General features: G+C 37.0%; 1 protein-coding gene across 1 annotated transcript in view; it reads right to left on the reverse strand.

Annotated features, from left to right (window-relative positions):
- Dpp10 (dipeptidyl peptidase like 10) overlaps nt 1-18,286 on the reverse strand; it is a 696,690-nt gene that overhangs the window by 94,605 nt on the left and 583,799 nt on the right. Inside the window, exons 9-10 of the mRNA XM_004626368.2 lie at nt 9,158-9,312; nt 2,252-2,349 (exon numbers count right to left, since the gene is read on the reverse strand). Of these exons, the coding sequence (XP_004626425.1) occupies nt 2,252-2,349; nt 9,158-9,312 (253 nt within the window). The remainder of the gene's footprint in view (nt 1-2,251; nt 2,350-9,157; nt 9,313-18,286) is intronic.

Raw genomic sequence — 18,286 nt, forward strand, 5'->3', positions numbered from 1 at the left:
CCCCTTATAATTATATACACTAGTTATTATAATTAAACCAAGTCTCAAAATAAATAAACACACATAATAAAATATTAAACTAAAATTATAAATTGAAAACAAATTTTCTTCTCTGCGGTATATTTTAGGGGAATATAGTTTATAAGACAGCTCAAGCTATAAAAGAACATCTTTCTGCATTCATATGATTCTTTCTCTCTATACAGACATAACCATGTATTGCCAATTATTTTCTGTCACTTTCTGGTTTATTAGTGAAGACAGAAAGAGCCTATTTGACTGCACAAACTTGAATTTCAAGGGTGGTGGGAAAAGTGAATTGAAAATGATGGTTCATAACTGCACAGAGTAATGGAATAGAGTTCACCTAGTGATTGCACAGATAATATGAAGATTATAAAAATCTAATAGCTATTCAGTAATACAAAATACATTTAAATTATTTAATTAATTATTTTATTACTTAATGATTATACAATATCTCAGTTTATACAGGGATCTCTGTGATGAATACATGCAAATTAAAGAACAGAAAGGCTTTCAATAGATTTGATAGGATGTTAAGAAAGTGTATTACTAGTAAATTGAAACATATATAATTATATATATATTCATACAAATAGGTCACAAAATGAAAGCCTCTTATCTCCAATTAGAGAAAAACATAGAAATGATCCACATTGAAAGATATAAAACTAAAGGCCAAAACCTAAAACCCAATAAATCAAAACTAGGGAATTCTGATACTGAGAGAGGTGCTGCAACTTGCCCATGGTAATGCAGTGAAAAGCTGGTGGACAAGTGACCCAACCAGAGCATTAACCAGGCAGAATGAGGGGAAGTTCAGAAAGACCGAGAGGATGTGTGCTTCTCACAGGACCTCAAGAAACTGCATGGCTCTTGAGGGCTGTACAAAAACCAGTCAGAAAGCAATGTGTTTCATCCTTCATTTGAATTTCTCACTACTTGTAGAACCATCAGAAAAGTGATATTTTTGAATTATTTATTCATTTATTTGCTGGTTGAAAGCTAAGCAAGTCTTTTGATAGGGCAGCTTAAATCTGATGACAGACCAAAGGAGTTCTTGAAAGGACATTGGTCCAAATGCCTTGTTTTGTGAGAGAGAAGCCAATCTAGGAATCTGGGACACAAAAGACCCCTTTCCTTGATCACTGTGGCCCAAGTGAGGCTGTTCATTAGCTTACTGGCACCTTGTGTAGCATACCTCTTTTGTGCCTTCAATAATTGTGCATTCTTATTGCTTTCTCTTTAAGTTTGTCCAGTTCTTTGTTCAGGACACCATGAACCTGGAAAGAATTCCCATCGGACCTACAATTAGGTAACACTGGAGAGGGGAGCTTTCAGAGTTAAAAAGTAAAAACTCCCTAGAATTTTATTACCATTCTAAGCAGATCATTTCCATGCTCAACCGAATGCATTAGAGCTGTAAAAATCCCCAACTGGGACAGAATTCTTCCTAACTATGTCAATATTTGAGAGAAATTTCTAGTAGAAATTGATTGCAGAATCATTAAAATGAACTTTGAGTTTGGCATAGTTGTGTGTTTCCAAACTTCTCCAGGACTGTGGTAAATTTGAGAGGGCTGAAAAATTTGAAGGAAATCACCTTTGAAGGTTGAGAACAGTCAGGGTATCAAAATATGATTACTTGTTTATTTGGCACTACTGAAGATTTTGCTAATATTAAATTTATGTTTCTGACACATAAAAACGTGTTTCTTTATCTCTGTCCAAACTTCTTTCATAGGAAGGCTTCTGATGTAGGCTAATATGAAACGAAGTCTCATTAAATTTGCCTTTCTGGAGAAGTATGCTAGAGAACCTTCGTTGGCAAGCTCGGTAGAAAGCTGGAGAGCTGCACAAGTTTCAGGGAGATTATACTATTTTAAAGTGCGTCGTAAAAAAAATTAAAAATGGAGCAGCATTTTCAGGAAGAAACTCCAATGGAAAATTTTCCCTTGTCCTCATCTGTCACACATCCCCAGCGAAAGACCAAACACTCAGTCAGTTTCCATAGTCATTTCGGGCACTGCTAATCACCTTGAAATGAAATGTTGCTTAGGAACAGCCAGACACCAGAATGACTTCATTCCTCACTAATGGAGGCAACCTCAGTTTTATTTTCAAGTAGAATTGTTGAGCTATTCACATCTCTCCCTAAATTGTAATGAAATGATAATTGGATGGAAAATACCTATTTCTATGTAAAAGTGAAATTGAAATTGCATACCTTGATTTAAAGCTGTCAGGTGGCATAAGTTCCAAAGTGTGAGTTGGTCCATATAGGTTTACAACATATAATTTTATTGTTGGGTTCACTTGACCTGCCTTTGAGAAAATGAAAGTTGTAAAGCAAGTGCATTAAGCATTAGACTATATTGTGGGGGAAAAGAAAGAAGAGTCATTTTTACTCTTATTTTTTTGTCTTCCAGAGGGGAAAAGTTTAATTTCTGTGAAGTCAAAATGATTTTAAACTCAACAACTTGATTGCTTTCAATTGTTTTGGTAGATTGCTGCTTCTTCAGCAGTTTAGTCAGGCAATTAAAGAAAATCATGATGGCTTTATTCATTAAGCAGTGCTCCTATGCTCTTCACTGAGGATGGCACGGAAGGGCTGGCTGTGCTGCTAAACTGACAGATCAAGCAACTACTACTACTTTATGAACACCATAGGAAGGTTTGATGAATTATTAAAAAAAAAGGAAGGGCATGAGGGAGAGAGAAGGAAGGACATCCCATGCACTTCTAGGACTGTAGAAATTCTATTCACATGTAGACTGCCAGATGCTTAAAATTCCACAAAACCTGGTGTATTACATTCACCAAATCTACCTGGGTTTTCTTTTCAATGTTACTGATTCCTAAAGTGGGGTGAATTGTTTGTTTAATTGATCCCAGATCAATACACAAACTCTCCTCCTTGATACCTGGCAGGAAGACTGGACAACCAGAGCAATGCTAAGTAATTTGATTTTACCAAGTCAAATTTTATTAAATAAAAAGTATCTAGTAAGTATAGCATAAGGTATGTTTCTGGCACATCGAATGTGTGAAAGTTACATGAATTTTCATTCAAAATATCCTTTCTGTGAGTGTCAGCTAAAAACACTTTAAAGATGAAAATGGAAAAGTTAAAAAATGGGGCAAGGTACAATTCTAATAACTCAAGAATCTGCATTTTAATCCAGGAGGTTTTTAATTGTGTTATTTGTTCATTTCTTTGAAGACAATGTCCTCCAAAGGTTTTCTAAATATACTCTGGGAAATAAAAGGATGGGAATGGGGATTTTCTTCAACATGTCTCAAGCAGTTTGAATGGACAAAGGCATGAAGGACAGAAGAGGGGGAGGCAGGGAGGGAGAGAGAAAGGAAAGAAATGATGGAGGGAGGGAGGAAGAAAAGAAAGGAGGAAGGGAGGGAGGAAAGCAGGAATGGCAGGAGGAAGAAAGGAAAGAGTTACAGAATATTTGCCTGAATAAGTGAGTTTCCAATCAATTGATTACTTATGGTTTGATGAGTTTCTGAACAAAACATTGCTATCCTATTGGTAAGACTGAGCAGTTAAGCAAAGACTACATTAAATATGAAGAAGAGAAGAGGAAATTGAAAGTTAAGTTAAAGGGTCCCCTGGAGATGGCTCAGTGGAATAAGTGCTCTCCTGACTGAGTTCAATCCCTGGTTCTGGGGGGAAAAAAAAAGATAAATTAAAAATCTAAAGTGAATGATAAAAGTAATTGAAAGATGTCACACAGATACATGTTCAAGGAACTGCCAATGCCAAAGTCAGGTTAGGACCAGAAGTAACATAATATGCTCCATTTCTCAGTAAGCAACCTTTTTGGTGCAGGGTCTCATCTCACAGCTCAGACTCACAGTGATCCCCCTATTTCCGCCTCCCCAGGTCTGGGTGAGCAGGTGTGTGCCACCGAGCTGGCATGCCACGCAGTACTAGGGATGCAACCTGGGTCCTTGCACTTGCCTAGGCAGGCACTTAGACTGCTGAGCTACCCCAGGGCCTGTAAGCACTCCTTAAGAACTGTTTTACTTTAAAAAAAAATCAAAGGATAGCAAAATAGATTAGCATATCTGTGGGAGGGCGCAGCTCATGTCTGAAATGTGAGCCAAAGAAAAGAGGCAGGAAATGTTTTCACTATAGAAGTGTGGTTAGCATTAAGATAGATGATGGGAGTGATTGATATAGCCAAAGGCTTTCTGGAAAAAGAGTTATGAGCTTGCCGCCAGCTAGATAAAGTAGGATGGGACTTTACAAAACTTGTCAGTTGGCTGAACTCTCCAAGGACTGGGCACATTTGTCTTGGGAAGTTTGGCATCTGTAACTCTTCATTATTAGTCTGAGTTGCTTTTCACATCATTCTTGTTTTAATTTAGTTGTCATGTTCCTAATTGAAATACTAGCTTTGCCCATTTAAAGTTTAGTTCTCATTAGAACAAGCATGTTAACACTTAAAGCTGGACCTATTACTTCGCATTACCTTTGAAAATGTTCTTGGACCGGGGGCAGCAACTAGTATCATTGGGAATCATAGAAACACAAAATCATCAGCCCTACCCTGCTACATTCAGACCCAGAATCAGGGTGTGGGGTTCAGTGTAGGTCTATAGATCATTGTCATTTTTTTTCAAGATTTCCAGATAATGAACAGCCTGTAGATATCCACCTATCTCTCCCAGAGCAGCACATACAATGTCAAAAGTCAACCTCCAGCAATCATCAAGTTTTGAGGGCTTGTTACACCACAGATCACTGAAGCCCACCTTCAGCATGAAGCTGAAACCCTTGGTGCGGGTGAAAGGACCATCTTTTGAGTGCCAGCCAAGCTTAGACTGTAAGTCAGAGATCTCTGAGTCCACCTCTTGACTCTTTGGCTTGCTATGGTTTACGCGCAAGAACGTCAAGTATTAGTTACTTGCTTATCAAAAATGACACAAAAAGTTCTTCTCTGAGACTGTCACATTTTTTGATGTTCTGAGTCAAAGAAGTTTTCATTTCTGGAAAAGAAAAAATCTATCATACTTACATTAGTTCATAAAGATACTATTACATTGTGTCTAAAAGATTGTATTAGTATAAAAATGATTAGTCTTTTTTATGATACTGTTTCTCCTTACTGATAAAATGTGTTTACATTGTTATTTGATGCTGTAAACTGATAAACAAGTAAATTAAATTTTGTTTATATGTGAACTCATTAATGATGTAGTTTATGACATACTTTGTCAAAGATGCATTAATTATTGTATGTTGAAGTAAGTTTTCTATACCTAAGTAGGATCACTGATATCTCAATTAGCTTCTAAATGAACATTTAAAATTTGTGTACTTTAGGCAAAAAAAAAAAAAAAAGTGAAGCTGAAAGCTGATCAGCATTTCATAATCTCAGTTACGTTTTTATTTTTCTGCAGGGTTTTGAAATTAAGTACACATAGCAAGTTCATTTGCACTTCTTAATATCTGAATCATTTTAAGAGTTTGAAAATTAGAGGAGCTCATCTATTTGCTTTTAGCAGTCACATTTGCCACAAAGACTGCAGATCCACAGAATTCCTCCTCTGTGATTCTGAAACACAAGCCTCAATAATAATTAACCTTATTTAACTGGCATCTAAATTGTCATTAAATGAGATAATGTTTTAATTAAGAAGATTAACCTGAGGTTACTGAGATAGAACTGTGCATTTCCTTTGTGCTGAATTGCTAATGATAGGGTATTTTATGAGTTTTGAATCATGCTGAATTAAGTAAAATACAAATATATTTGTTCGGTGTAAGGGTTTCATTAGTAAATGTGACTATATTGGTTATTTCCTACACTAGTTTTATTCTAGTTTGAAGTACAGTTTAGTAGGAACTCTATGTTATTTCAATCTCTAAAGAATCACTTTTTGAAAGTTTATTTGTTGTAGGAAAATCTAACAATTCAAAAATAAAGTAGAAAGGGATAAATCTAAATCTAAAAACTAAAGTTACATACATGAAAGGACATGGAAATTTATTCTATGGGGACCCGGGAGATGGCTCAGTAGAATAAGTGCTTCCCTGACAAGCGCAAGGGGTCTGAGTTCAATCCCCGGTTCCGCAAAACAAACAAACAAACAAACAAACAAACAAACAATCTTCTACCAGAGAGATAGCTCAGCTGAATAAGCACTTGCCTGGCAAGTGCAAGGATCAAAATCAAGAGCAGGGGGCCAGCCAAATAGCTCAACAGATTAAAGCACCGATTCAATCCTCCCATGCTGGCTCTGCCTCCAGGGCGCAAGATAGCAAATGAGACTGGGCATGGTGGCGCACACTTGTAATCCCAGCTTTTAGGAGACTGTAAACAGGTGGATCATTATGAATCTGATCTAGCAGTGAGACCCTGACACTCTATAAGCCCTTCCCTAAAAAATACAAAACAAAACAAACCCAGAACAACTTTGAGTATCCACATCATTCGTGTCTGGTGGGGGTTCTATGCTACAACTACCTGAGAAGAGCAGTGTCTTCTGTTTTGTTTGCTAGAATTTCTGGTTAATTTTTTAGAGCTTTTCACAAGTTGTCATTGCATAATCGGTACGTTCATCATGTTATATTTACATATTCCAGGTGTGAGACTAAGGATCCTACCCTTACATAGCTAAGTTATTAAGAGGAAGTGCAACAAACACGATTCACAAATGCTTGTTAGCTGGACAAGAAACCATTTTGATTTGAGCTGCATCTTCTTAAGTACAAGATGATCTCTGCTAGTTTTATTGAAAGAGATGGAATCAATAAATTTGATTTTAGGATTCTTAAAATAGCTCTGAGTTTTTTTTTTTTTTGTTGTTGTTGTTGTTTTTTTTTTTTAAAGGGAGCAACCTTTCAAGTGTCTGTTGGCCTACTTGTAAAACAGCAGTTATGATGAAGACAAATGAGAAAAAAATGGGTAAGGTCTCCCTGAAAAGAGAATCTATGTTCTATACAATTCATAGAAAAATTATGATAATATTCTGTTAAATATCTAATTTAGAAAGATTGTTAATAAAGTAGCCACATTTATATCCAGAATTGTCTGAATTGTTGCTGAAATACCTCATTTTTCTCAGATGTTTATATTTGTTCAATTGTTGGTATCAGTCTAGCTAAAATTTTGAGGCTTGGGAGCATCCTAAGATCAAAACTCCATAACTAAAATATAGCCAGTGCATTCAGCTTTTCATGTGAACCACGAAGCCCGCGCTTACTTGGGAAAGTGTTCGCTTTTCATTTCTTTTCTTTTCTTTCTTTCTTTCTTTTTTTTTTTTTTTTTTTTTTTTTTTTGTGGAACCGGGGATTGAACTCAGGCCCTTGCACTTGCCAAAGAAGTGCTTATTCCACTCAGCCATCTCCCCTACCCCTAGTGTACACTTTCAATAGGACAGATTTTGTGCAGGACACTGAAAAGTTAGCCCTGGTTTTCTATTTTTTACTAGAATTGAGAGGTGAACTTTCATTACCAATAAGTAAATCAAACAATGTAACACAATATGTTTGGCAAGTCTTTCTAGTTTTCATGTGGAAATAAAAAGTGGTGCTCATCATGGTCCACTGGTACAAACTATCACCCACATAACAACAGCTGAATTTGCAACTGGGGAAGTCATGGGATCCTTTATTAAGATTAATAAAAGTCTTTTTGGAAGATATAATGGTGGTGTTCAAATTGTCAAATTTTGTTCTGAAGAGTACTCAGTACAAGTGCATTAGAACCTCTATCTTGAAAACACCCTAACTATGGTTCTTCAAACTCGGGAGAGTGATTCCTCTCAGTGCTGCATAAGTAGTACTGTTCGTCTGCAGAACAAAGAGCGGAGGGGACATTTGAGACAGCGCAAAGAGCATGCAGGAATCTCTCTCCTTATTCTTAATTCTCTATCCTCAAACTTTTCTTACTTTCTATTTGGGTAACTTGAGTGTGTTCAGATGCTGAAATGAGGAAAACAAGTGTGAAGCCTTCCCCTTCCCCTGGCAATGCTTTAACTATAGCCAGAGTGATGTTAATGCTGGGAAATTGCCCTCACTATGTTCTGTGAATACAGCGCATACATCAGAGGTAGGAAAGCTATTGTGTGGAGGAAAAAATCAAGTACAACTCTCTACAAGGACATCTTAAGAACAGCTTCCAAGTGAAAAGAGCATCATTTCTTTTTACCTAATTAGGAGATAAAATGTGTAAAGTAGAAATTTAGGGGTTTTCTGCAAGACATCTTTACAGGATCAATGCAGAGGGCATTGTACCATGGATTTTTCTTTGTTATATAAAGATACATGAGGTCTTAGAAAGAGAACTTGAGGACGCAAGGATGACCTATAATAAAATACTCAAGGCGCTCCCAGTGTTCCTGCCTTGTGCTCCTACAGGCCTCATTTAATGAAATATTTGCAAATAGTTGTGCTGTTTCAGCAATATTTCCATATTTTTCCCAATAAAAAAATCATTTCATCTATCTTATCCACCAGCATTTCATAAGCCGTGTTCCAGAGTATGATCTGCCAAAATAATGCTGATATTGGTACTAATACTAATAAAATTTTTAGGCTTAGTCTTCTCTTTATTGGTAGTTTTTATGCTTTGTCTATTCTTATCAAGATTCTTTATGCTTAGTCTATCCCTTACTGGAGGTTCTTTATGCTTAGGCAATTTTATGGGAGATTTATAATACACATTAACATATACTATACTAAGTACTCTAAGAAATGATGTGAAAGAAGCTAGATTTTCCCATAACGAAGAACTTTCAACTGTTTGGACCATTGCATTTCCTCTTTTCTTGTAACACTCTCAACCTGTCTGATGTGACTTACAGAAATGTTTGTCCTAACATCATCTGCCTTTTACCACCTATCACCAACTTTTTACCTGGCAAAGTGAGAAAAAAACAAAGAAGACATGTAACAAAAAGGTTTCCACATCTTCAAATCATTTCTACATTTTTCTACCCGGCTCTATGTCTGGACTTCTTAGAGCAAGCTCAAAATGATGAGTTTGTCTTATGAGTAAAGGAAACTTCTTTCCTCTTCCAAAGGCAGCTTGTTCATGCACCAAGCATGCCATCCATCAAGTCACTCATGCAGAGAGAAAGGATGAATGAACACTTTTGTGTCACTTACCTTAGGATATGGGTACTGCTTTGCTTTGGGGTATAATGCTCCAGTAAAGCGAGGGACAACCATGTTAGGCACCAACGAGTCATTTATCATCAGGAAGGCGAGCCTTTCTCCATCTGGTGACCACCAGTGGGCGATGTGAGAATGCAGAATTTCTTCTAGAATAAACAATGAGTGATGTTTGAAACCACCTCTAGAGATTTGCGCTCAGTGACGCACAAACATTTGTCCTTGATATCTTCATACTTTCTAGACAGCTAGACAGTGTGCTGGATTTTATGAGAAGTCTATATCTCTGAGGTTTTTTTTTCTTTGTTTGTATTGTTTTTTAATTTAAAGAATACCAGACATGGAGAGATAGGACGGAATGAAAAAATCAGGATTGCATAGTATTTCAGACATGATTACAGAGCATGTGAGAACATTGCTGAGCGAAAAGATTGAGTACAGTAATTAAAGAATGCAATATTACCACACCCGTATTACACTTCATTCATATTTATAGCCATTTGCTTTCCATTTTCTCATCAGATAAGTTGAAGATCAACTAAAGTCACTTAACTATTTTAAGCTCTAAAGAAATAAAACCAAAAATATACTGAGTATTTTTTATGTACCTCAACATCTTGTATCTACTTTCTGGTCAAGAAAGTTAATGTGCGTGAGCTACATCTGAAGGTCCCCGTGCCCTCTGGCTTTGAGCGGGCATCATCAACATAATGCTTTGGCAGCAGATTAGAAGGGAGGAGGCAAGTGAGGTTGCTCACTCTCAAGGGCTCTCCAGTAATATCACTCCAGGCTGGCTCTGTGTTTTAAAAGATCTCACTACTCTTATCAGTGCAGCCTCTTCCACAATATGTTCTCCTCTGTCTAGTAATAGCTGATCCCTATATTCATGAGTATGATAAAAGTAGGCCGGCTGCTACTAGTTTAGATTATATCACTTTCCTCTGTGCCTTCCCTGTGACTCTTAACTTTGTAAATGGTCTGGGAAGAAATTATCTTCATTACCTTATTGAATATGACAATTATTTCCTTTTGGACACTTATGGAAATAATAGTTAATAGAGTTGACTCAGAAAACAGATTTTCAAAATTAGATTTTGAGATTAGGTTTTTATTTATTTATTTATTTATTTATTTATATTTTTATTTATTTATTTGGCAGAACCAGGGATTGAACTCAGGCCCTCATGCTTGCCAGGGAGGTGCTTTTTCTACAAAGCCATCTCTCTAGCCCCTAGGTTTATCTTAAATACATAGATAGACCATAGATACATAAATAAGCATAATTTTCTCAGGAGGAAATTGGAAGACTCAGGGCAAGAGACAGTGTTGTGTTTAATCAGAGGTGGTAACATGAAGCAATAAGCAGTTAGATGGGAAAGATTTTGAAGGTACAAGTATCTGTGGCACTTAGATGCTCCAAGTATAATTGTGCTTGTAAAAGTATGAGACATAGTTGACATAGTTACTCTGGTAACCCAAAAAGAGTGTGTATGAAAGAAGAGAAATTGAAACTGTTGTAGAAATTAGATATTCGCATGTAGTAAAAAAAGTTCACTACAACATCTTTGGAAGATCCCTTCTCTTCCGTGGTTAGGAAACATAAAGCTAAGGTATGGGAGTGGTTGGAGACCTGTAGCACAGATTAAGGTCTCAACACTATAAACATAGACATTGTGAAGTAGACCTAGGCACCTTGCATGAATGCTAAAGATACTTCAGTGCAGAAAAATAAAATGTTTATACTTCTGTACCTCTTCCATAAATAACAATTTTGTAATTATAAAGTTTCATAATTGAATGTTGCTCTATGTAGCTGATTTTACAGTTAAAGATCTTTTAATTAGATCACATTTAGGACAGAATGGTAAGGTATGTTTGGAAAATTTGGTACATGCGTATACTATGTCTTTATCATTTTCAATTTTAGTATATCTTCTTTCTTGAATTTTGTTTTTTTTCTATATTTAGGACAGGGTCTACAGGGTTTCACTGCATAGATCGGACTTGTAGTGATTCTCCTGTTTTCAGCCTGCCAAGTACTGGGATTATAGGTACCACCACACTCAGTGTCAATTGCTGGCTCAGTGTGCCCCGGGGGCGGGACTGGCACAGCGTGCAGGGGATGGCCCCTGGCCCCTGTGCTCTGCCTAAGCAGGCACTTCAGTTCGCTGAGCTATCAGGCCGGCCACCTCCTTTGAAATTTTTTTTCCTTTGAATTTTAAACCTCAAAATTCACATATTTCCGCTTGCTGATAGAGGTAATCTTTACAAAGAAGCCATATCTCTCGCACACAAAGGCAGAGAATTAGTGTCAAATTTCAGTGAATATATTTAGGAGTCTGAGGACTGGGAAGTTTATAGGAACTTGGTAGTTTGGAACATATTGTGATATCTTTTCTAAAGTGAGAGAAAAATCGACAGTGTGTTTGTTCAAAAGTTAAGATAAATTAGACACTGAAATTTTTAGACAGCACAAAGCATTTTGTGTGTGTTGACTTGTTCATTTTCCCGGGTGAGCTGTATAGCTGCTGGTCTGAGTTGACCCTGAGCAATGAAGCACTCCAAATGGAGAGGCAGGTCGTAATGCCAGCTTCCCTACCTCCTGTGTCTTGTTACCTAGCAGAGGTAGTCTGGCTGATGCTAGTTTAGATTGCATCACTTTCCTCTGAGCCTTTCCTGTGACTCTAACTTTGTAAATGCTCTGTAAAGAAATCATCCTCAGATTATCTTATTGAATATGCCAGTTATTTCCTTTTGGGACTGTGAGAGAAATAGTAGTTAACAGTAAGAGTTGATTCCGAAAACAGAATTTTAAAATTAGATTTTGAGATTAGGTTTATCATAGACAGACAGACAGACAGACAGACAGACAGACAGACAGACAGACAGAGTATAGATACATAAATATGCATAATTCTGTGCATGACAAACAGGATTCTATGTGGAACCCTCTGAACTCCCACAAAGATAACAGCACAGGCATTTCAAGCTTAGAGAAAGAGTATTTTCTCTCATGATATTAGATGTTCTATTTTTCAAAAGCAGTTCTCTACTGGGCTCTACTAGAAACAATTAGGCTGATTGTGGTTTATGAGAGACGAAGCAATCCAAACTGATCATAAAAAACTAGTTATTATATGATCTACCAGCCATAAAACTGAACATACACATCATCCTGATGTAAACTAAAACTGGTCTACATGGGACTCGGTCAGAAAGTGTACAAGATAGCCCAGAATTTGTATATGTTTCATCTTTCTCACTGCATGTGTCTTCCTTGAGTTGTGTTTTTCTACAGAAGTTGGTGCAGGAGAAGTAAATGTTGCCTTGGCTTATACTTAGGTCTATTTTACAGAGGTGAAAAATCTGAAATTGTATGAAAATCTGATTTGAGAATGACATTAGAAAGCCAGAATCGACATAAGTCTTGCAAATTGGCAGAAACTTGAACAAAATATTGACTTGTTCCTTTTTTGTTTGTTTTGATAGATTTGGCTATAAGCATGTTCCTTCTTGACTCAAGTTTAGTTACACTAACAAATGATCACTTGATCAGAGGGGATGAATAACTCCTGGCAGGGGGCCTAGAATTCATAAGTGGTTAGACTTCTTAAAGTAATAAATATGAGAAAATTTTAGTAATGTATGCCATGTGGACGGAACATATCCACATTTGAAATTGCTGTCAGGGGCTGGAGAGATGGCTCAGTGGTCTAAGGCACCTACTTAGAACAAGCTTGGCAAAGCATCAGGGACCGCGGTTCAATCCCCCAGCACCACATGCCAGCCAGCCCCGCCCCCTGGTGGGCTGAGCTGGCCACACACACACACCACACACACTATCTCACTCTCTCTCTCTCTCTCTCTCTCTCTCTCTCTCTCTCTCTCAAATAAATAAAAATAAAAAAAATAAAAAAAAATGAAATTGCTGTCAATGGTGAAATACACAAGACGCCTTCCATGTTCATGGCAGCCTCTGCATCCCACCCTTGCTTGCCAGTGCTAGTGCCCTCAGTGAGCCATTGGTTCAGCATTACTGCCCAGTATATTGGATGACTACGTGGTAGCATCTGGATTAGATGGGATCCAGGGCAGCATCTGCTTCAGAGAGAGTCTATGCTGGGAATGGATTTGGCTTTATTACCTACTCTCTGATCAGCACTGAGATACATGAGTGTATCCAACAAATATGTGAGTTAACCCATAGCACATCTTGCAATATCTCCAAATCAGAAATAAGTTATAAGAAACAAAAGGGCCAAGGGACTCGTTCATCGTGGGGTTTAGTAGTCTCATTATGCTGCCATTAGTGTCATGTCCTGAACTGATGGGGTTGGAATATTCATCTTTGCCTAAGTTTGGGCACTTGTGTTTGAAATTGCTGAAGTCTGATAGCATGTCAATGTGTTTCCTTCATCGTTGGAAGGAACAGACCTAGGCAGTAAGGGTTGGAAATGGTACTGCTATCTCATTGCCGCCAGTGACTTACTGGGTCCATTTTGCTTTCTGTTCTAACAGGGAGGTTGGTCAGTTTAGGAGTCCCATGTTTTGAAGGTTCAATCCCTCCAGAAGGAAGGTAGTACAGTTCCATTTTCCTGAAGGGGAAGATCACATTTGTCCCCTCACCATTTTAACATCATTATGATTAAGAAAAAAAAAAAACATTGGATAAATAAAACCTCTCTCAAAGATCTGACAACAAACCACAATCACTGTTTATACATCTCATCTACAAGAAATAAAATATGCCTTTCCTATGCAAAAAAATTTAAGGAGAAATGGAAAGGATTCCCAAATAATTATTTACTCAATAGTGCTGGTTAATAAAACATTAACATTTTAGCAATCTAATAAATAAATGATGTCCTAATTAAAATTTGGTGGGAATAAAGTTTTGTTTGGCCCAGCAGTTAATAGACCTATTGAAGTTGGTGAATAAGTAAGAAAAAGGGAAACATGTAGTTGAAGAAGGAAGTTCTGATTATCATTTAAGGCCACACAAAAGCTAACTTGTAGGTGGAATCATTTTCTTCATAACCTGAAATGAAAAACAAAAGTGGTAGATATATTTACAAAATTCAGATCAATAACTGGGCATATATAATCCTGCAATGATGCAGTCACTGATGGGACTTCATTTGCTTCTTTTTCAGGGATATAAACTTAACTTGAATAATAATAATTTTGAAATGATGCCTATTTTGTTTTTGATATGGCCATATGAAGCCTAGGTAAATCCAATGAAAGGAGGATTCATGTGGATGGAATTTATTTACTTGGCTTCCACTCACTGCAAGCATGAGTCTAGCTATATTTCTCATCAATACTTTTTTTTCTTTTCTTTTGCTGTGAAAAAATGTATAAAATTCCCTCCTTATAAATTCTGGCAACTTTGCTCTCCTCTCTCTACTTCAGGTATGAATGTCTAAGGAGTTCTTAGCTGAAAGTTGGCACTTATTCATTTGACAAGTGGCCCTTTTGGAGATGACACCTTTGCTGTGGCCCACATGTGTCTTCCCTAAGGGTCCATGTGAAGCAGGGTTGCTCCAGGGCAGTGACACTGAGAGGTGGTGCAGGCTGTGAGGGGTGGTGCCTAATGAGAAGTCCTTCCGTCATCAAGAGTAGGTCTTAATGCAGGATTGGGGATCCCAATTTCTGGGTTTTCTGTGCATTCTGACTTTTAATATAAGAAGTTTACTTTTTCCTCCACACACACCTCTCATGATATACCTTCTTCATAAGAATAAGTTTGGGTGATCTTGAAATAGAACTAACAGATCTATGGGCTAAATACTGTACACTGATTTTCCAGAAATGATTATCTAAGATATTTGTTGTAGTAAGAGGAAGATAACATAATTTCATTGAATTATTCTCTTCTGAATATGCTGGGGATACTTCTCCAGTTCTAATCCTGTGCCTTATTTATATAAATAACTTAAAATTTACTTGGAGACATGAGTCACATGCATGATACACTGAGGAAAAAATGCATATAACAAAAGGCTACTGAAGTGAAAATTTCATGAAACTAAAAGTACAAAGAGATCATAGTAGCTTAAGTCAACACTGCAGATTTCTCAGATGTGGGTTCCGCCAGCGGTATTGAAGTATGTGTGTCCCATACTTCCCTCAAGTAAGCATGATCCACATTTTTGGCCATTGTTCAATACAAACTAAATATCACCAGCTTAACTCTGTGTTTGAGGGAACAATACTTCATATTCTTCTTTACAAGGCTTCTATGGTGAGAAAACAGTTTACATAATTGGTTATGCAGCTTCCATCAGGTACAAAAATAAAAGTAACTCGAATGAGGCAATAAATAAAAGATTCTTTTATATGCACTTGCTTAGCAGTCATCCTGAATGAGGCACATGTTCTTTAATTGCAACTAGGAGGAAATTCACTCAAATGTTGAAACTTTCAATGCTAATTGTATTATTTAATAAACAATTTATCTTTACCAATGACATTCCATTCCAATTTAATGTAGGTTTGACTCTTCATCATTTTTATTACTCTGATTTGGAAAGTCTTGCTGTACAACACATGGAATTTGCAACACATGTGGTTTTACGTCACAGACTTAAACATAGCCTCAATGCAAAATATTTTCAGAGAAATCAGTTATAATCACTGTTTAACTTAACATGTTATATGGAAAACCAAGAGGACTTTATCCAGTTAAAGTTTTCCAATTTAGATCGAATTCCCATTTGGTGCCAACGATATCCCTTTGGATTTGTCGTTTGTCCCCATCTCCCTCTTATTTTTTTGCCTTTCACTGTCAACTTTCTTGTTACAATTACCTATATCCATCACCAGCTTACTCTCCTCCGACTCTCATCCACCAGAGTTTTTTCTGTCCCAGCCGAGTGACTGATTTTGTTCCTGTCATATTCCCCAGTGATCTTGCAGCAAACCCAGTGGTAACTCTGAAATCCTCAGCTCACGAATTCCAGAGACAGCAGTGCGATGACCCTGGCTTCGCCTAACTGCCGTGGCTGAATCTCTATGTTTCTCTGTGTTTCCAGCTGCTCTGTCATAATCCAGATTCACTGACATCAAGTGTCCAAAAGGAATTTGCTATTTCAGCAAGGAATACAAATGACTTCAGACGTCCAATAGAAGGCAAAAGAGAAAGTGAAAAATAAGCAGTTTGCTTTATACCCATCAAATGAAAAAAATTGGTAACTATAGCAATTTGTCAATACAGATGCTGTTTATCCTGTATTTTTTTTCTTATTTATTTATTGCCAATCTTGGAGATCAATACAAAAAAAGGAAAACACATTTCTTCTATGATGTAATTCAAGATTCTTCTATCACATCAGACTTAGCTTTATCTGTAATTTTATTCATTATGTTGGCATGAGGTCTCTTTATGCTTCTATTTATCATGTCTGAATGGTTTGTTATATAATAAATGTTTACAGTGTACCACTGGAAACACTCCAGAGAAACTATGCATATTCCTCCCTATATGACTCTCAAAAAATGTTTGACAGATATATGTGCTCAGAAGTCATAGAATAAAATTTTTCAAAAATATGCCTTTAAAATTTTGGATCATAACAATATTTGTAACTCATTCAGATGTATTGATCTCATTATTCTATAGGATCAAATAATTAAGTAGCATCATTGTCTTCTCTTTTTCATAGATGAAATACTTGGTGGAAATTTTCAAAGCAAAAGATTCGTTCATTATATACCATTTTAATGTATTTTTAAAGATTACAGTTTGATATGGTATCATATTTAGTTCTTACTATGTCAAGCAACAGGCTTATTTGAGTAAATAAATATGATTGTATTACAATTGTGTAAAATTATAATACGATTGCTTTGTCTAAGTATAATATGTAAAATGATCCTCTATTTTGAGAATTTTATTATTGCTTTGAACCTCACCAACCCTTTAAAACACTTTCTAATTTATGTTTTTATTTTCCTTAAGAAATGGATAATAGCACAATTAGAAAAAGGAAGCTTTAAATACTCTGGATTAGTGTTACGCTCGAAAGCACTGCCACACTCACAAATTAACCTGGTCCTAAGAAGATTATGCCACAGCCCTCAAATTTGCCTTTAAAGCATTTTGTTATTCTTCATGTGACTCTTCTCATCCATCTATCCCTATCCTACTGGTACTTATAGAAAGTAAATATCAATTTTTTTAAAAAGAAGAAATGTTTCATGTCACTTCCTGAGTTGTCTTCTTGTTATTTTGACTGTAAAAAGGCTTCTGTAAAGTAATAAAATGGAAATCTCCACTTCTGGCTGGCACTCTTTGAACAGTGACAGTCACAGGGATTCCCTAGAATACTGATGGCAAACTTCTGACTCCCAGACCACATTGGCTTGTTTATTATCACTGAAAGCTCTACAAGGTCTTCTGCCACTGCCCTGGGATTGGCCACTGTGCTTCAGCAAGTTCACTGAAAGTTGAATGAAGGATCTGGTGCTTGTGAGTTATCTGCACACGACAAGCAAAGTGCACATAGGGTGCTAAGGTGTGTGAAGGTCATCAAACATAGATGGAAGATGGAAGGCAAAATGTTGAAGGAAAAATCAATGGCAGGCTGGAGAGATGGTTTGACAGTCTAAGTGCCTGTGTGGTAAGTGCCAGGACCCAGCTTTGATCCCCAGTACCAAGTGTGTGCCAGCCCTGGAACCCATGGCTTGCCTGTCTGGTCTCCCAAAATTGAGTGTGGTGGTTCCTTGCCTGTAATCCTGGCACTGTAGGCTGAGTCAGGAGGACTACTACAAGTCTGAGCTGCATAGTGAGACTTTCTACCACAAACAAACAAACAAATAGAATCAATGGCCAATGCATTGCTTAACTCCCTCTTCTGAACCTTAACAGAGATTCTCTTGAGTAGAACTCCTTCTGAACATGAGGTGAGAACTTGAGTCCATGAACAATGGTAAGCAGCACCTTTAGTGGAGGAAAATATTAGCTAACTTATGATAATTTGGGGCCCCAAATAGGTGCTGCATCAGACAAAACAAACAGAACCATTCACAGCAATGGAAGGAGGGGCTGGTACCTAAATGCTCACTTGTAAACATGAAACTCACATTTAAATGCCAGGCTTGCAGTTTATTATCTTTTTT

Source organism: Octodon degus, unplaced genomic scaffold, assembly GCF_000260255.1.
Source record: "Octodon degus isolate 3935 unplaced genomic scaffold, OctDeg1.0 scaffold00014, whole genome shotgun sequence".
In the NCBI taxonomy this organism is placed as follows: Eukaryota; Metazoa; Chordata; class Mammalia; order Rodentia; family Octodontidae; genus Octodon; species Octodon degus.